Source organism: Ptiloglossa arizonensis, chromosome 1, assembly GCF_051014685.1.
Source record: "Ptiloglossa arizonensis isolate GNS036 chromosome 1, iyPtiAriz1_principal, whole genome shotgun sequence".
NCBI classification, from domain to species: Eukaryota; Metazoa; Arthropoda; class Insecta; order Hymenoptera; family Colletidae; genus Ptiloglossa; species Ptiloglossa arizonensis.
The window spans coordinates 18,245,443-18,265,738 of record NC_135048.1 but is presented as its reverse complement, the minus strand read 5'-3'; the positions used below and the strand labels follow the sequence as shown (position 1 = coordinate 18,265,738).

The 20,296-nt window shown below is 45.9% G+C and overlaps 2 protein-coding genes across 2 annotated transcripts in view; both read right to left on the bottom strand.

Annotated features, from left to right (window-relative positions):
- Positions 1 to 1,038: 1,038 nt before the first annotated feature.
- Positions 1,039 to 8,579, bottom strand: LOC143145820 (uncharacterized). Its single transcript, XM_076309577.1, has 2 exons — positions 7,995 to 8,579; positions 1,039 to 1,456 (listed from the first exon to the last, which is right to left on the bottom strand). The coding sequence occupies exons 1-2, from the start codon at positions 8,089 to 8,091 to the stop codon at positions 1,221 to 1,223; spliced, it is 333 nt and encodes a 110-aa protein (XP_076165692.1). The 5' UTR covers positions 8,092 to 8,579; the 3' UTR covers positions 1,039 to 1,220.
- A 2,004-nt stretch (positions 8,580 to 10,583) lies between these two features.
- The window catches only part of Orb2 (cytoplasmic polyadenylation element-binding protein orb2), a 183,531-nt gene continuing 173,818 nt past the window's right edge, over positions 10,584 to 20,296 (bottom strand). Inside the window, exons 4-8 of the mRNA XM_076309508.1 lie at positions 13,531 to 13,821; positions 12,604 to 12,716; positions 11,214 to 11,606; positions 10,987 to 11,097; positions 10,584 to 10,857 (exon numbers count right to left, since the gene is read on the bottom strand). Coding sequence (XP_076165623.1) covers positions 10,741 to 10,857; positions 10,987 to 11,097; positions 11,214 to 11,606; positions 12,604 to 12,716; positions 13,531 to 13,821 — 1,025 coding nt within the window. The 3' untranslated portion in view covers positions 10,584 to 10,740. The remainder of the gene's footprint in view (positions 10,858 to 10,986; positions 11,098 to 11,213; positions 11,607 to 12,603; positions 12,717 to 13,530; positions 13,822 to 20,296) is intronic.

Sequence of the window (20,296 nt, the reverse complement as noted above, 5' to 3'; positions counted from 1 at the left end):
GATATTTCCCCGATCGATTCCGATACGACGGTGTTCCAACGTTCTTCGTTGACGCGTACACACGGCCTCGGCCCCTTGAACGCGTTCAAACGCGGCAACAACAAAAATAGTCGCTACTCTCGATTCTAATGCAATCGATATCCGCTAATCAATGTGTCTATATATGCATGCGCGGTACCTGTACGCGCGTGACGACGCGACCGTGTTGTACGTATCTGGTACGTCGTCGCTGGGAGCGCGAGTTTGACGCGCCGCAATCGGGTCGTTGCGGCCGATCGCGGGCCAACACCGTGCGCTCGCGATCGATCTCGCCTCGGATATTGAGTTTCGTGTACGCGGACGCGGTGCCGCGCACGCGATATCGCGCCTCGAATCGTATCCTTTTTCCGCCTACACGGAAAAAAGAAAAAAGAAAAATAATTGCGAACCGGTCGTCGAGCCTCGTCTCGTCTCGTCTCGTCTCGCGAACGAGAAATTTCGATTCGTACGATTCGAACGATACGTTTCGTCGCTCGAGACCGGTTCGTGTTTCTTTTTCTCTCTTTTTTTTCTTCTTCTCCACCTTGGCGAAAACGATCCCTGGGCGAACGACGAGTTCGTCATCGGTACGCTCGTTCGAGGATCACCCCTCACCGATCTCTCGCGATCACCCGCGAACACCCCCTAAGAGTACACCATTTCCGCGATGATCGTTCGTCCACCGAAATTTCTTCTCCTCTCTCTCTCTCTCTTTCTCTCTTTCTCGCTGAGTTTGTCACCGTTTCGTCTCTCGGTCGCTACCCTCACCTCGATCAACCGTCCAACGCTTTCTCTCCCATTCTCTCCCTCTCCCCTCTTGCACACGAACGCACTCTCGGACGCGCCTTGTCGCATACACGCTAAGATACACAGAACACTTGTCTCTCACGCATTCTTTCTGAACTAAGATATTTAGACAAGAATATAACAGCGGTATAAAAAACTTCTCAACACTGAAAAATACAAATCTATCGTAAATGACTACCATTGTTACTCGTTCCCCCCCCTCCCGCCCCCCCACATTTTTATCTTTTTTTCCATTTTGTATTCGTTACCTTTCATTTTTTTTTCTTTTTAATTACACACACAGACGTATTACTCGAACGACAGTATTACGCGCGATATTGTTTATAATAATCGTGTGCATCCGAGGTGTGAACCACCGCCCGTCACGTTTCGCGGATTCCCTCTCTCCGATTCTCTTAGGTGTCCACGCGTCTAACTCCCGTTCTCTCCCACGTGTAATCTCGACTCTTCCTCGATCGCGAAACGCCGTATCCGGTTCTCAGATTCAAAACTTCCCTCTCCCGCTCTTTCTGGCCGTTCTTCCACTCTCTTCTCGCGTTACCCTCGTTCTCTCTCGCATTTCCTCCCTTACTGTCGTTACGCGCAATCGGTATATAATTTCCAATTACATCCGTTACTTTTGTTTCCAAGTCTGTCAGAATATATTAGATATTTGAATCGTTATTATCAATTATATATTAGTACTTTATATATATATAATATATATATATATATATCTATATAATTGTCATTATATTATATATATTATGCTTTATCACACATATTACAAAGGAGGTGAAGAATCATACCTAACATATTATTTATATTTTGTTGTTATTAATTTTGTTACTAGCGATATCGAACGATAACTTCGCTGCGGATGTGGTTTATCATCGACATCCTCGTCGTTATTATTATTATTATTATAATTATAATTATTATTAATTATTAATATTAATATTTAATATTATTATTGTTATTATTATTATTATTTTTTTTCTTTTCATTCCATCAAATTCTTTGCGCGCCACGTTCTGCGAATGCATTTCATCGTGTGTACGTGTTGCATGTTTCGTACGTATAAAGATTTCGCTACGCGACTGCTGGGCGGAGCAGTGGTGCCCGCTTCACCGTACCCTTTCTACTTTCTCGCGTTTCTACGCGTCTCTCTCACCTCTTTACTTCGCGAACGACGAACAAGAGACATCGAGATTGCGATTACCGCGCGTCCACGACGACGAGATCCACGATTGCGACCCCTAACGGCCCGACCGAACCGTATACTCGTTCCCGACGCGCTACATCGGAAAGAACGCGGCGAACCAAAGGCTCGACGAGTCTCGCGCGCGTGCGCGCGTGTGTGTGTCACGTACACGCACATTACCACGGATCAAAAAATTCCAAGTGATATGTTCGCCATCAGCGATTTTTCTCGTTGGTACGCGGTGACGACGTTCGTTCGATCACCGAGCGAAGCGATCCCGCGATCACGGAGCAACGCCAGTTATCAGATTTGCTAATCAATTTGCGCTACAATTCGCCCGCGCTCCACCGGCGAATCGAAATTATTTTCCACTAACTACCGTAACCGTTTCACGCGACGTGTGAATCTCCCGTTTCGTAAATCGGCCGTTCGCGAATGCGTGTACAAAGACGTTAAAAAATCAAATTTATCAAATTTGTCTAAACGTAGAAAATTTCGAATCGTAGTAGTGATAGTAGTGGTAGAAGTAGTAGTAGTGATTGTAGTGGTAGAAGTAGTAGTAGTGATAGCAGTAGTAGTAGTAGTAGTAGCAGTGGTTGTAGTAGTAGTAGTAGTAGCAGTGGTTGTAGTAGTAGTAGTAGTTGTAAGTAGTAAAGTGGTAGTAGCAGTAGTAGTCATAGTCGTTCTCGTCATCGTCGTCGACTCCTTTACCCCCGATACGCGTTCACGATAAAAATTAACTAAAGGAATCCAATTCCCGACGTATCGCGCGCACAACGCTGTGGAAAATCCGTAGAATCGGCCGATCGAAGCTTGACGAGTCCATCGGGTATTCGTGCGAGAAAATCGTTCAACGATCGTCGTCGTGGAGGCACGCAAACGATTCGAAAACAGCAGTCGACTCGCGATAGGTGATTTTCGGCACACCCTTGTTACGCGTTTCGTGCCACTGCTTTCGTTTTAATTTCCTATCGTGTACGTATGTATGTGTATGTGTACGTGCGTACGCGTACGTCACGCTCGCACGTGTGCTCGCGACAGAGGGGACCACCGAGAAGAAATCCGTGGAACGCTGGGCGCATGCGCGCGAAATTGTAGCCGCGCACGCGCACGCGCTCCGCTGAATTCAACTAAACGGTCGTGTCTCCACGGGGGATGCCCCGGTATGGTAAATTGCGTACACGCACGGTTTTCTGTACTCGTATCGGTGTGTATGTGTATACACACATATGTGTATGTGTGTGCGTGTGTGGTGTGTATATGCGCGCGCGAGTGCCTCGTGTATTCGTGTACGTGGATTGGCAAGATCCGCGCCAGAACAATTGGGCCGAAAATCGCTCGAGAGTGTTCGCGTTGGGTCGGTTCTGACGCGTCCACCGTGTTTACTCGCGCGTTCCAATCGCGCGATTCTCGTTCGCCGATAGCAGGTTCCAGAGACGCTCCGCGATTCGGAGCTGTACTCCGCGTTCTCTAACGAATAGAAAAATTTGTCTAGAAAAATCTCGGTCTCGGTCCTCGTCCAAATACTCGGTTCGTTCAAGTATCGGAGCAATACTACTCTCTAAATATGTATACTTTTTCTTTAATTATCAATTGATTTAGGTGAATTGGTACCTAGTTAAGTTTCGCTACAATTATATCGATCGATTAGTGGGAGAGCTTGTCCGTGCACGAATGAGATCGCGTGCGTTACGCGTCAACGTGCGTGTGTATACATGTATATATATACACACATATAGATACATACGTATATATGTGTGTATATATATATGTATATATACCGTATCCGTATCGTTTTCGCGCATGGATGTGTACGAGTGTGTGGTGGCGCGTGCGGCAGCAGCGTTCACGGACGCGTGTTTCGCGCTCGTTCGTCGGTATGCAAATTTCCGCCTAATGTACGAACCGCGGTGACGCGTTGTCCGCAAGAATGTTTCGTCGATTTCTCGGAATTCGTCGACCCGATCGAAACTTCCGTCGCCCCCTCCCAAAAATAAAAAAAGAAAATTTCTTCCTCTCCGTCGCGAGAAATTGTCCGCCGGGAAAGTTACTTCGATTCCTTTTCTTTTTTTCTTTTCGTCGGGGGAGGAGCAATTTTCGTACAAGTTGGAAGGGATCACCGTCGTCGTTCGGTGGTCGCGAATCGATTTCGAGCGTTTTTGTTTCGATAACGAGCGAAATTACGACGGCGAAAGACGAAAAACACCAATGGGGTATGTATATTCGTTCGACGTTTCATCGCGGTGGAATCCCGGACGAGAAGAAATTGCTCGAGAAGTTCCGTCTTCGAAACGATCGAAAAATCACGCGAGCGTAGGCACGCGGTTTATTTATCTCGCGGAGGCACCGCGGTATTTAATTTATTATTAACCGGTCGCGCGCCGGCCGCACGTATTCGTTCCCATCGCTCCTCGTCCACGCGAGAACGACGTCTCTGTGTCGGAAAAATTACGCTAACTAATGTTCGCCTCTTTTTTTCTTTTTCTATCTCTCTTGCTCGATCGATCGTCCGCCCTTTCTTATTCCATCCCTTCGTCTCGTCCTCCCGTATTACATCGATCTTTCGTTTCTCCGTCGTTCGGAGATTTCCCTAAAAAATGTCCCGTTTGTTGCTACCTTTCTTTTTCCCTCTCTCTCTCGCTTTCATGCATACACAGAAGTCCCCGACGTGCTAATTTCCGAACTAGTCGAGCGCGTAAGAAAGGATTAACCGTTATTTAGAATATTATCGTAGCAACGGATAGAAAAATTCAATACGTCCGATCTATCATCGACCGATACGCGCGACGTGCCCGCGCACGCGAGGGCAGACGCGGCGATGTACGCGCATGCGTGCGCGCATGCGTATACGCGCGACGCGTATCTCGACGAGTTTCGCGCACACTTCATCGGCAACGCGCTGCTTCATTCCCCGTATCTCTCGCTCCGTTCGCTGTACCAGCGTTAGCGACGTTTCTGGTATTTTATTTCTCTCCCCCTTTAGTTCGTCGTTCCGTGTCGTCCGTCGACGCCCGCGGCAAGTTTACGCCTAAATACCTTCTGTCTCTGCCAATGCTCGGCCGAGGGAGGTGAGCGAATGAAAAACGTAACTCTGCTCGTCACGACGGACAGTCGTCGAGCAGGGTCGTTCACTCGTAATTATTAGACTACGCGTTTCTCCCGCCCCCGTTGAACGCTCGCGAGTATATCGGCACGAATTCGTATGAACGAAGGGACGGAGGATCATCGTCGTTGACGCAGTTTCTCGCGTCGCTCTCCCTTTTCTCTCATGCGTATAGCTCATACCTCGTGCGGTGCCTAGACGTCACCTAATCTACGGCGACAAGTATATACAAAAAAGAGTACCAAAAAAATAAATATATATATATATGTATGTATGTATATATATATATATATGTATATATAGATGTGGAGATTACTTTTGTTTGTCCATTCCTCGTTATCAGACGTACGCAACGTATCGGTTGATCCATGATCGCCTGTTCTACCAATTCGTACAAGTGTGTTCGTGTACGTATGCGCGCGTGCGCGCGGGTGTGTATTTGTCTATGTTCGCGCGCACGCGTGGCCGAGTGCGTGTACGTGTGTTTGTCGTTCAAAGAGTGACCAAGCATTGTGTGTCTTTGCACGCGCGTGTCTATGTTTCTACGTATTACGTGTACGGTGTTGGTATACGTGTGCGGTGTGTGTGCGTGTGTGTGCGCGCGCGCGTGTAATTCGCCGTTCGCCGAATACCCAACACGCGCGGGAGTGTATCGTTAAAGAGAACTCGTCGTGCGAGATTAAACTACGAGCTTATGGTTTCGACCGATGATGCTGCTACGTATAGAACACGTCCATCTATTAAGCGGAACACACAACGTTGCATACTGGTTCCGTGCGTGCCGCTTCCGTTCGCTCGTTCCGTGTGTCCGACGAGAGACCGAAAACGAATACGTCGTTCTCGTTTATTTTTCGTTCGAGTTAAAGCTATCGCGCGGTTTGTTCACCCGTTCGTTTTTTTTTTTCTTTTCCCTCGGGTGAAGTACTTTCCACCTCCTTCGATTACAGGGTCGAAGGGAGGGGGTGGGGGTGGGGGCAAAAGGACCAATTATACTCGCGTATCGTCGGTAAGAAAAAATGGTAGAATAGTCGGACGATCGTCGGTGGAGCGTTCGGGAAGCGTCACGCCAGGAATTACCATCGAGAAAAACTGGCGTAAACTCGCTGGTTTTCCATCGAAGAATAGGTAACCTGTAATAACTCGAGTGTCTCGGTCGAGGTGAGATTTCATTTGAACTACGTCGATTGCATCATTGCGTTTGATTATATACACCGAGCGAAGATAATTCGTTAGGATTAAGAAAACGTGCATTCGACCGCCGCGATTTTACGCGGTTCGTATCGGTTAGAAGAGGGGCCGGTTATGTACACAGGAGGGATCCATGCGATTTTCACTACGAGTCTAGTACAAGGTTCGCGCGAACACGGATTACCAAATCCTCGCGCGAATTTCCAAAATTTCCTCGTAACGGACGTACGACGAGCGTAACTGATCGGCCACGACCCTCGATAGATGGTATTATCGTCGCTCGTTTACTTCGAGGACGAGAAACTCTCAACCTCGGTTCTCCCCTTCGCCCTCGAAGTCGAATTCTCGTACGAAGCGTACTTCCGCGAGAGAGATAATTCTCACCGTGTTCGTTTATCGTAGAAGGTGTCGCGGGCCTGGGTGCGTGCTACCACGCACGCGCGTACGGTACGAATCGGCGCGTGCGGCGGTTCAGCTACGATTGGCCGATCGTTTCCGGATTCGCGCGACCAGTCCCGAGCGCGACATCGGAATCAGCCCGGTTCGCCGCGACTGTCCCCGGCGTGTCTGGTTACTTTCGCGCGTACTTCCACTCCCCACGGGACATCGTGTATCCGCGTGTAGTCGTTAATTTTGTACTCTCGTTTCTTTTATTTTCCCTCTCTTTGAAAACAAGCAACGGACCGTCGTCGTCACCGTACGGACGCGAGACCGAGGCCCGCGTTATTTTTTCGGTTTCCTTTTTTCCCCCCCCCTCCCCCCCGGAAACGACTACGTGAAAAAAGTCGCATCGTACTGGGTTCAAGTATTGGCAGAGAATCCGGTACGGTTAGACAGACGTGACGTGCGAGAACACGCGGGTCCGCGCGTGCGCGTGCGCTAAGTAAATTCAACTATCGACTTTTTAAATTGTTCATTTACCCTCCGTCCTCTTTATTTCCCGTCAACTATCTCGTTCTCATTCGCTTTCACCCAATCTCTCCCTCTTCCTCTCTATATCTCTCTTTCTCCCTCTTTCGCTCCCAGTCCCCCCTGCTATGACTCTTTCCCCCCTTTCTTTAATTTTTCCTACGCCTCGCACTCGGATAAGTTAATTAGTAAAAAATCATTTCTCTCTCTCTCTCTCTCTCGTTCTCTTTCTCTCGTATCTCGCTCTCTTTCTTTCTCTCCCCCCAAATATTCCGACTACGAGCGCGAGTCGCGTTTATCCACGCGAAAAACGCATGTATAATATATATTTATATATAACGCACCTATGTAACATATTCAATAAGTCCTTAAAAGCTAAAGACTGTGTGATACAGAGAATTATCTAATACACAGCGGTTTGAAGCGTGGATGTTTTTTTTCATTATCTATTCAACATTCAATTCGCGAACGGTTTCGCCTCCCGGCTTCGCGTCTCTATTATTTTTTTCCTATCACTCTCTTCCGCGTTTCTACCAGCGCGCTTGTCTCGGCGACTTTGATAACTCTTTCGATCGTTCCCTCTCTTTCACTCACTCTCACTCTCTCTCTCTCTCTCTCTCTCTATCTTTCTTTCTCTCTTTCCCCCACACTCTTTCTCTCTCTCTCTCTCTCTCTCTCTCTCTCTCTCTCTTTCTTTCTCTTTCGCTTCCTGTCTCCCTTTCTCTCTATCGATCTTTAAATCTCGCAGGTTCGCGTCGAATCAGGTACTCGCTATTATTTTCTTACCATTTCTCGTTTGTTTCGTGGCGTCTCTCGGGGCCGGAGCTCGACCTTTCAAAACCGACCGGCCGTCCGGGGCTTCCCAACGACGACACCACGCCATACGTCCACCGGTCGATCGTTCGCGAGCGCCACTGTTCGCGCGAGACGATCGACGCGAGAGGAGGGTACGGGAGTCGCGTCCATCGTCGTTCGTTCGTCCAGTTTTCCTTCTTCGGCTCGTCGCCCGGTTTACGAAGAAGAAGAAGGACAGTCGGCGAATCAACGGGAGCGAAGAAGGAAAATTCTGGTTGTTTTCCGCCGGTATCTCCGACTAGGAAGTCTCTTCTCTGTTTCTTGCCGAGTCGTCGCTCGGTACAAAAGGATGAGAGGCGAGATCGGTGCAGAAGCGGGGAACGGTCTTCCCTGTGGTTGGTTGATTGGTTGGTTGGTTGGTTGATTGGTTAGTTCGTTGGTTGGTTGGTTGGTTGGTTCGGTTGGTTGAGTCGGTTGAGTCGTTGGTTGATTCGGTGTGGTTGATACCCGCGCAGCCCTGCTCGGTGTGAAAGCACGTTCTCCGTGGTCAGTGGTCGATCGGCGAGAGACTCTGTCTACCTTCGCCCGGTGCGCCGCGAGAAAAGAGACGAGCGAACGGGGCAAGGAGAAGAGGAACTCGCGGATCTTCGCACTACGGGGCGGTCGAGTGCCGCGGTCCACGAGCGGATCGGGAACTCGACTCGACTCGGTGCGCTTGAATCGCGGTCGCTGGCGAATTCGTGACGTTCGGTAACTAAGATAGATGTATACGTGCGCGCGTCTGTATATATACGTATACCCGCGTATATAGCGATACACATTGATACATGTATACACGTGTATACGTGTATATATACATACCACTCGATCCCGTGCGCGCGGACCGAGTACCATATTCTCCTTTTTCTTTGTTCCTTTTTACAGCGACGGACAGATAATACGTATGAACGATCGATGTGTACCGAGAATCGTTTGTCCATCGTTCTCTCTTCCTTCCGTCCATTCTTCTCGACGGCCCCCCGCGTACTTCTCGCAACATCCGATTCGCGAACGGCCACACTCTTTCGTCCATCGGTGCTCGGCGGCGGGGTTTCCGTTCTCGTTACTCCCATCGATGAAACGCGCGACGACGAGTCCCGTCGAGCTCTCCCACCCTTCGACGACGAACGACGGAGGAAGTGAAGCTCTCTACCACATTTCCGACCGCGCGATCGTATTCCGTGTTCGGTGTTCACGTTCCTCCGGATGCTGCGAGATCGGAGATCGAAGGTCAGTGCGACGCCGAGATGATCGGCTGGCAGGCAACAGCGGGTGGTACTTTTTTTTTTCCTTTTTAATCCTCGTCGAGTAACCGGTAAAAGTGTTAAAGTAGCAGTGGAGTTTGAAGTAACTTGTAGTTGAATAGTAATTGTGGTAGTAGTGATAGAGTAGTAATAGTAGTAGCGATAATAGTGGTAGTAGTAGAGTAGTGGTAGTACTGACGATCGAGTGGGTAGTAGTAGTAGTAGTAGTAGTAGTAGTAGTAGTAGTAGTAGTAGTAGTAGTAGTAGTAGTAGTAGTAGTAGTAGTAGTGGTAGTAGTAGTAGTAGTAGTAGTGGTAGTAGTAGTAGTAGTGGTAGTAGTAGTAGTGGTAGTAGCAGTAGTGGTAGTAGTAGTGGTAGTAGTGGTGGTGGTAGTAGTAGTAGTAGTAGTAGTAGCAGTAGTAGTAGTAGTAGTAGTAGTGGTAGTAGTAGTGGTAGTGGTAGTAGTAGTTTGGTAGTAGTAGTAGTGGTAGTAGTAGTAGTAGTAGTAGTAGTAGTAGTAGTAGTAGTAGTAGTGGTAGTGGTAGTGGTAGTGGTAGTGGTAGTGGTAGTGGTAGTGGTAGTGGTAGTGGTAGTGGTAGTAGTAGTAGTGGTAGTAGCAGTAGTAGTAGTAGTAGTAGTAGTAGTAGTAGTAGTAGTAGTAGTAGTAGTAGTAGTAGTAGTAGTAGTAGTAGTAGTAGTAGTAGTAGTAGTAGTAGTAGTAGTAGTAGTAGTAGTAGTAGTAGTAGTAGTAGTAGTAGTAGTAGTAGTAGTGGTAGTAGTAGTAGTAGTAGTAGTGGTAGTGGTAGTAGTAGTGGTAGTAGTAGTAGTGGTAGTAGCAGTAGTGGTAGTAGTAGTGGTAGTAGTGGTGGTGGTAGTAGTAGTAGTAGTAGTAGTAGCAGTAGTAGTAGTAGTAGTAGTAGTAGTAGTAGTAGTAGCAGTAGTAGTAGTAGTAGTAGTAGTAGTAGTGGTAGTGGTAGTGGTAGTGGTAGTGGTAGTGGTAGTGGTAGTAGTAGTAGTGGTAGTAGCAGTAGTAGTAGTAGTAGTAGTAGTAGTAGTAGTAGTAGTAGTAGTAGTAGTAGTAGTAGTAGTAGTAGTAGTAGTAGTAGTTGTAATAGTGGTTTTTTTTCGGGCTGTGTTCCGGTAGGTAAGTGATAAAGGGTGAGACGGACTGTCGGACGGGCCGGGGAGTTTGGGGATGTCGTAGGTGCGGGGTGGATATTTCTTTTCGTAGGCGAGGGTGGTTGTGACGGTGGTGGTGGTGGTGGTGGTAGTGGTGGTGGTGTGGCGGTGACTGGGGTCTTGGTGGGGGTCTTTGGGGGTATCGGTGTCGGGGTTGGGGGTCTCTGGGGTCGGGTGAAGGTGGGTAAAGTGTCTCGTGGGGGGAGGGGGTGGTTCGTAGAAGTGGTAGTTAATTAGCTAGGGTTGCGAGATAATTAGGGACAACGCAGCTGGGGTTAACACCAGCGGTAAGGCACGGCTCGAGGCCGATCCGCACCCTCCTTCACCAGCGGCTTGTGAAACTCCCGACCTGGTCGAGAGTGAATCGTTGCCCAGCAATGCTCGCAGTAGTACTGGAACAAAAGAAAGGGAAAAAAAACACGCGTCTTCGTTTTCGTGCGCGAACCAACCGGGTATATCGTCGCGCGGCTGCGAGCCGCGCGCATTAGACGGAAGTAAATGCGGCGGAAATTGAAACTCACCTGCAAGCAGGTAACGTTGGCGCAAAAGAACGGCGCGAATTTGCCTCCGCAACGTTGTCCCTGACATTCGTCGCACATTTGATCGTCCAGAACGTACGGTTTGACTTCGACCTTTGGTAAGAGAAGAGAAGAAAAGAAAAAAAAAAAAGAAACAGAAAAGAAGAAAACGTTAGAACGCCACTGTGATGCCTCGATGTCACCTATCCGTTTCGTAGGTTGTCACTCACTCTTTTGTCTATGTCGCCGTGCTGCAATTGAACGAATCTGGCCGATATGGCAGCTATGTAGCTCTGCTGATTACTGAAAGCGACCCTGCCGGCTCCTTTCGGGTACTTGAGTTCGGGATCGGTGTCGATCCCCGCGTAACACACGCCACCGTAGAGCCGGTCCATGATCATTGCCAGCTCCACGGCCTTCAGTGGTCGCGGTACACCGCCAACGAACACCGTTTTCCGCGGATCCAGCGGCATCGAGGCGTCCAGGACGAAGTCCGCGTCGCTCAATCGCCACGGTCGGATCTGCACCGGTTTGTCTTTGGTCGTCGGCGAGCTCACGCATAGATACAGTTTCTCCTCGTCCTGAATGCACGCGTCGATCAACTGCTGCACAGACGCCTCGTCCTGCGTTCGAAAGAAATCTCGTATGAATGGCAACGTGCTCGCGACTCGCGTACGTTTACGGCGTACCGATTATCGCCAGGCCCTCTCTCGAACAAGGCGAGGCGGTCGACGAACGATTACTTTCGTTTACGTTCGATCGCTTTCACTGAAAATGGGAAACGCACGCGGGATACGTCCACGCGACGTTTAACCCTTTTCACTCGAGAGACGATCCTCGATCGTCGTTTAATTCGGTGTACTTTCTTCAATTCGAAAAACCATCGTGGTTTGGAATTGGAATTAAAATTCAATTACTCCTTTCTTGTAAGATGTAAATATACGTATACGAAACGTTGAAACGAAAATACTCCGTTTTGAATTAATTACACGATTCGAAGGATTTCATCCAGGTGCTAGTTTCCGGTAACGGAAAAGCTTCGAGTGCAAAGGGTTAAAGTAGTATATAAAAAAAAAACCCAAAACTTACAATCTTTGAAAATTGTAATTATTCGAAGTTTATCGCGATAAAAGTGACTCTAACGGTATTCCTTGGATTCGATGTATCATCTCCAAGTCCACCAGCAGAACGTTCCAAGAATAAAACGAGTTTTTGGCGCTCTACTTTTCGAAAGCACAGATATACAGCATTAACCCTTTCCACTCGAGAGGCAATCCTCGATCGTCGTTTAATTCGGTGTACTTTCTCCAATTCGAAAAACCATCGTGGTTTGAAATTGAAATTAAAATTCAATTACTCCTTTCTTGTGAGATGTAAATATACGTATACGAAATATTGAAACGAAAATACTCCGTTTTGAATTAATTACACGATTCGAAGGATTTCATCGAGGTGCTAGTTTCCGGTAGCAGAAATGTTTCGAGTGCAAAGGGTTGACCCGTTTGTTTCGTTACCCGCGCGTATCAATGGACGCTGCGTGATATCCGTGGCGTTCGTTTCGGCACGCATCGTTTAAAAGTTTCAAGCGTGGTCGCGCGTAGAAACTCGTTTCTAAGTTACCTGGAAAAGCAGGAAAGCGTAGCCCTTTGGTGGAAAGTAGGATTTGCTCTCCGCTTTATGGGGCCAATCGACGACCAATGATCCAAAACGACGAAAACTGGCTTTTATTTCTTCTGCAAGGAAACAAATTTCGACAGACGTTAAGTACGGTATAAATCGAGCGGGTCGCGTTTCCGTGATCGTCGCGCTGGCAGGAGAACAAGAGAGGGGGAAACGAGAGCTCTCGAGGCGAGACGAAAATCGTGACTCCTTCGACCCGGGGACGCGTCTAACGTCGACCCGGAGTCGCGTCGAACTCCGACCCGGAGTCACGTCGAATCGAAGCCTCCGTTGATTAACCCTTTGCGGTCGTATTAAATTTCCACATGTGTCAATTTGGTCGCAGTTGCTGATCGGTGTAAACGATATGATAGTTAACTATTTGAGGCGTGCAGCGTTGCCAGATACTCGATTAACAAAAGTATCTCACGTAATGTATGAAATAAATGTATATATTGTACGAACGTGTATACACGCCCTTCGTATCTTAGCGATCACTTTCCCAGAGCGTATATACACGCTCCTCGTACCTCAGCAATCACTTTCCAGATCGGATATATACGGTCTTAGTACCTCAGCAACCACTTTTCCAAAGCATATATATACGCTCTTAGTACCTCAGCGATCACTTTCCGAAACCGTATATATACGCTCTTGGTACCTCAGTGATCACCTTCCCAAACCGTATATAGACGCTCTTCGTATATGAATGATCATTTTTCAAAGACGTATATATACGCCCGCCGGAGCGAAAGGGTCAATAGACTCGTCGTTGTCAAATGTTAAGAATCTCGGAGTTCGTTCGTGTCGTTACTTTAATCCGCGTAGAGGGTAGGGAGGATCGTAAATTAGCCGAGGAAAAAACGCAAAGAAAGAAAGGAAATGTACCCTCGTCGATGTCTGGTGGCAATCCGCCGACAAACACTTTCCTGGAAAAGCGTTCTCCGGTCTCGCTACCCTGGCTGTGAGGACTGCTCCGACTCGGCGAGGAAAGCGGCGCGGCCTGAGAGGCGGTTATACCGCCCCCGACGCCAACCCCGACACCGACGCCAACGCCAACACCGACACCGACACCGACCCCGACACCGACTCCAACGCCGTCCAACTGACTCGGTGCGTTCGGATCCTCCAGTAGGGTTCCGCTCTGCTCCTCGAGACTCGGGAAGAACGGTGATTTACCTGCAACAGGGGAACAATATTTTCCTTTCAGAACTGGATCGTTGATCGTGCACGCACAAATTCGCGGGAACGAGGAAAAGGAGGAGATTCAGCAGGGCTGCGTTCGTTTCGATAATTATTTACGTCGTCGGCGGGTAAACGGACGTTGCGTCACCGCCATTACGACGTCGAGAAAGTATGGCGGCTCGTACGATCGCGTCGCGACGCGCGTTACGGCGTCGTTCGACGCGTAGACGACTCGCGTTCCTGTTCCACGATTTCATTATTCTCGATCGACGAGAACCCCGTGTCCACGCGAATTCAACGCACACGCGAACCGAGGATATCGTCGCAAAGTGATTCGTATCCATCGCGACGACCTGCTCCGGTTTTCAACACCGCGACGAGAACGGTTAGGAGAGCGCACGAACGATCCGTTTCGTTCCAAGTTCCCTCGCTCGAGAACTCACTGTATCGTCTCCTAATGGGGAACCTCGCTCTTCTGATAAACGTCGCCATCCCTGGCAAATCTTCCGTTACTTTCGGTTATCGAAGCCAAAGAAACGCCGTATCGTGCGAACGTAAACTGCCTTGTTTCTCGTTGTCGTTAAGGGAAAACAGAAAACGGACAAGGTGCACCGACCGACCGACCGAGCGGAAGCGGTCATCGTTGACTTTCGTCAAGGAAACAATCGAGTTCGATTCCACCGACGCTCGCCTTTTTACGATATTTACCCGCGCGGCTCGCGATTCGATCGAACATCTTTTTTTCTTCAATTTTTTGGCGAATTTCGGTCGTGTTCGCGATCTCGAGAGGCAATTTGTAAATACAAAATTGTGGGTACAGAGGAGATTGAAAAGTGAATCGTTGTTACGGTCGATCGCATCGCAACGATCTACTTGTTTTAACGTGAATTCACGAGTGTTACGATCGGTTCACCGAGAGGGAATTCTTACGAGTGAAAATGGTAATGTTGTACAGAGCATGGTAAATAAATACGCGCATTGTTACTGTCACGATACGTGAACTATGACGGAGTTCGAATTATCGCAAAATCGACGTACTTGGGGTGTGGATTTTTTCAGTTTGCATGTATTGGGTTGTTCGGAAAGTAATTTTGTTTTTTTTTGGTGGAAATGAAACACGATTTTTTCAGAGTGTGTAAATATTTTATTAAATTATATATTCTATATTTTGGAAAAGGAAATCACTTTCTGAACAACCCAATAGAATTTTTGCGACAAAGGGATCAATTTATGTGGCGTTTTTTAAATTGGATGTTTTTGCTTTTCACCAAGGGAATTGTCTTAAGTTGTTTGTATATTTTGGTTGAATTTTTAGCGAACACGTAATGCGAGCCAGGGACGACTCAAGAACTGAACAGGCCCCCAGATAGTATCTTTTGGGGTCTGTGAAACCATTTCTAACGGTAATTACAATATTAGCGGTAATATTAATAAAGATACGGTGAAACGATAAAAAAAAGTTTCCTCCCCATTGGTTCGAATTACCAATCTTCCTTCTGTGGAATTAATTTTTAGTTCTCTATAGAAGAATTTTAAACATTTGGACAGTTGAAAGCAGTGAACCTACAGAGTCAATATCTGTCAAAATGTTACGTTCAACGTTAACCTAACTGAGATAATTTAACACGTTGAATGCAACGATGGTCACTGGTGACTCCAAACTTACGTCTCTTTAAAAGGTTTAAATACTTGTAAACTTTTGAATGAAATTAACGTCGTTGGTAGTACTACAAGATAACAAGTACACGGACAAATTATCCAACAACATTAAATACGGAGAACAACGTGGCAGTCGATTTTATAAATATAACCGAAACAATCGGATGAAATTCGTTTCGATCGTTAGCATGGTTACGATCATTTTAAATCTTTGATGCACAGTGTATTAAAAAATGTCCCACCTTTTTTACACCTTAATATTCAGTTAAAATAACTCTGTATTACTTTACTATCAAATATGTCTTACATTTTACATACCTACTTTACACTCGATACATCTTCCAACCCACCAAAAATTAAAATAACTCCGTACAAGTTGCACAATGTTCAACAGTCGGTGTTCCATTTCGTAATTAAGTATCTAATCCATTACTATAACTATTTACTCTAATCTAAAACTATAGTATTCTCCTAATACTATAAAAATAAATTTATAGTACTAAATTTATAGTAAAACGGAGAATATATAATTCGATAAATTATTTACACACTCTAAAAAAATCGTGTCTCAATTTCACCAAAAAAGAAACCAAGTAACTTTCCAAACAACCCAATATTTATTTTTACTTATTTCATATATCGTTTCGCACGTTTAGAAACAGTATTTCGAAGAGTTACGCGCCAATCTCGCCGATGGATTCGAACGGCCCTGATCGTCTCGTTTATTTTCGTAAATTCGCGCGCCGAGAATCGCTTCCGTCCCTCGGTACAGCGCGTAAGCGAGATGCGCGAGAGGGGAGGGGCTTGGGAAACACGACGCGGACGCGACCAACGATGACGCGCGCGATTCGATCCGATCGGGACGGAGTGGGGGAAGGAAGAGGCGACGTACGGGGATCGGGCCATTTACGTCGCCGTGAAATGGATTCGGAATATCCTATCGAGGAGAAGATCGTCACCGTATCGCCCCGAGCCGTTTCGAAATCGAGGAACCGAATCCGCGCTAATTTTCACGTTTCGTTGATCATCGTCGCGCGCGTTCCGCGGTCTCGTTCCCTATACATCGAGTAAACGTATCCGCCTGTGAATAATACGCGATAACGCAACGTAGGAAGTATTATCGTTATCGCGTCCGCCCGAATCCGCGTCTACGCTACCAAAAGAGTTTGAAGTTCGGAAGATACAAAGTCGAGAGATAAAATTCCACAACGCAGCGCGTTTCAAGTCCGTTTCTGAACTTTAACCCGACCGAGCGCGCAAATGGGTTTTCGAGCGATCGGAGAAACATCGCGATTGTTCTCAATAATAGTAACAGTATCGTAATAACAATAATAGTAATAGTTCGAGAGCCTTTTCTTTATTTATTCGAACGGGATGACTTTTTAACAGTATCGCGCACTCTTGTATTTTTAATTGGTTATTTGCCTGTTTCGTGAAAGATAAACGAATGTAACTGTATCAGTCGTGATACTCAAATTTGTTCAATGTTTATTTTACGTTTATGTACTCGTAGTGAATTCGAGCCAGGAATTGAGATAGTGAAAATTCTTGAGAAATATAGGTTTCCAAAGTACATTGTACGTTGTATCGACGATATGACAACTGTTCGATTACATTGAAATAAGAATAACGAGCTTTGTAGCCTGTAGGAGCAGCACTGGTCTTCAGTATGCGATAATTGGCACGGAATAATGGCACGATTAAGACGAAAGAAACAAATCGTCGATGGAGTGACTGTACAGTTTCGATATAGCTGAAAATGTTTTCGTTTGAAAATATATGAGTTACGAATGATTTCAGAACTCGAAACGAGCTAAAAGACGAGTCTCGTACAGTTACACGAGCGGAATGTTTAGTAGAAGTTATTAAAAAATTAAGAACTACGGTAACGATTAGAATTTAAAACCGATCGGTTTAAACACGGTTATATCGGGCATACAGGGTGTCTCGTGATTCGTGGGAAGTCGAGTGTACGCTCGGTGACAATGAACAAAGTTCGCGTAAACGTGTATTTTATCTTCGTTCACGAGATACGAGAAATTTTGTAAACAGAACCGAATTATCCTCGTTTACTCACAGGGACGCATAAACGTACGGAACAACTATCGATAATCTGTTGAAATATGGTTTAGAACCGCAACAAAATAACCAAGGGATTGGGGAAACATCAGGAACCAAACCGAGAGGGTAACCAAATCGACGACATCGTGTCTAGGAGCGTTTTTAACGATTTGATTTATTAACCGGGTAAACGAACTCTATAGCGTGGCAAGACTTAATTTAATCTTTCGATAAATAAGACGGTAATAAAGAACGATAAAACACAAAGCGCGATAAAGTATCGTTTGTCGTGCCATCTCTTGCAAAATTTGCATCTCGTTCACAAACGGGTTGAAGAATGTTGAAAAAAATTCGAGATCTTTTCGAACATCTTTCGTTAAAATGAAATTTTGTAATTGAAATTCGTGTCTCGTAAACGAGGATAAATGAGCAACACACAAAATAAATGATTATTTGAAGTAAAATATAATTTTTCATGTCGAATTACGTAGATAATCATTTGTCTAAAATTGACGCAACAGTTGTGGAATTAACAATTAACGAAATTAAATAATCTGCATTTGATTATTTTAAGAAACTAAAATTCAGATTGATAACTGTTTTCATTAGTTTACATGTAAGTATGTAAAATGTAAGGTATATTCGATAGTAAAATAATACAGAATTATTTTAAATATTATTTAAAGTTTGCTTTGAATAAAGAGAGTAAGTAGTTACGAATTTCTTCTGATTTTCGTTGTTTTTGGGTGCACGATCGATCATCGAGTTCTAAGAATTCTTGAATATTTGGTACACCGATTCGATTTCTCGATTCAAACTGTTCTCGGCCGGTGTACAATTTTTCGAGACACCTTTCCTATCGAACGAATTTCTGCAAAGGTGGTGGCTTGGTTTCTGCCGACCACCCGTTCGATATTGCCCGTTGGCGGTGCAGTATCGATTACTCGCGCCGGGTCCTCGAGCCTCGAACAGCTCCCGGCTCGCGCGCGATTTCCCATCAATCACTGCGCCGTGCGTAACTTTTATCGAGGCTTCGATCGCAAAGAACCGGGGAGATGGGTGGGGGGGGGGGGGTGGCCTCCGTTTAACCATCGACTCGCTCGCGACTTCGATGGATCGACGCAAATCGAACAGCAGGCAGGTTCTCTCGAACGTTTCATTTTCGAAGGTGTTATTTCGTCCGATTGTGTTCTTCCATGTGGCTGTCGTCTCTTTTCGCGCTGGGAGAGACTTTTCTAAACCTCTACCTCTGAATCTCTATCTCTGAGCCTCTACCTCTGAAGCTCTACCTCTAAATCTCTACCTCTAAATCTCTGCCTCTAAATCTCTACCTCTAAATCTTTACCTCTAAATCTTTACCTCTAAATCTCTACCTCCAAATCTTTACCTCCAGCTCTAAATCTCTACCTTTCAATCTCTACCTCTAAATCTCTACCTCCAAACCTGTACTTTTAAATCTCTACCTCTAAATCTCTACCTCCAAACCTGTACTTTTAAATCTCTACCTCTAAACCTCTACCTCTGAGCCTCTACCTCTAAACCTCTACCTCTAAGCATCTACCTCTAAATCTCTACCTCTAAACCTCTTCCTCTAAACCTCTACCTCTAAACCTCTACCTCTAAACCTTTACCTCTAAACCTCTACCTCTACCTCTAAACCTCTACTTCTAAACCTCTACCTCTAAACCTCTACCTCTAAATCTCTACCTCCAAACCCCTACCTCTTTATTTCTACCGTCTCCACATTTACCTCCAGCTCTAAATCTCTACCTTCGAATCTCTAACTCTAAACTTCCATCTCCACCTTTACCTTCAGCTCTAAATCTCTACCTTCGAATCTCTAACTCTAAACTTCCATCTCCACCTTTACCTCCAGCTCTAAATCTCTACCTTAAAATCTCTAACTCTAAACTTCCATCTCCACCTTTACCTCCAGCTCTAAATCTCTACCTTCAAATCTCTAACTCTAAACTTCCATCTCCACTTTACCTCCAGCTCTAAATCTCTACCTTAAAATCTCTAACTCTAAACTTCCATCTCCACCTTTACCTCCAGCTCTAAATCTCTACCTTCGAATCTCTAACTCTAAACTTTCATCTCCACCTTTACCTCCAGCTCTAAATTTCTACCTTCAAATCTCTACCTCCAAACCTCTTCCTCTAAACCTCTACCTCTAAACCTCTACCTCTAAACCTTTACCTCTAAACCTCTACCTCTACCTCTAAACCTCTACTTCTAAACCTCTACCTCTAAACCTCTACCTCTAAATCTCTACCTCCAAACCCCTACCTCTTTATTTCTACCGTCTCCACATTTACCTCCAGCTCTAAATCTCTACCTTCGAATCTCTAACTCTAAACTTCCATCTCCACCTTTACCTTCAGCTCTAAATCTCTACCTTCGAATCTCTAACTCTAAACTTCCATCTCCACCTTTACCTCCAGCTCTAAATCTCTACCTTCAAATCTCTAACTCTAAACTTCCATCTCCACTTTACCTCCAGCTCTAAATCTCTACCTTAAAATCTCTAACTCTAAACTTCCATCTCCACCTTTACCTCCAGCTCTAAATCTCTACCTTCGAATCTCTAACTCTAAACTTTCATCTCCACCTTTACCTCCAGCTCTAAATCTCTACCTTCGAATCTCTAACTCTAAACTTTCATCTCCACCTTTACCTCCAGCTCTAAATTTCTACCTTCAAATCTCTACCTCCAAACCTCTACCTCTCCACCTTTACCTCCAGCTCT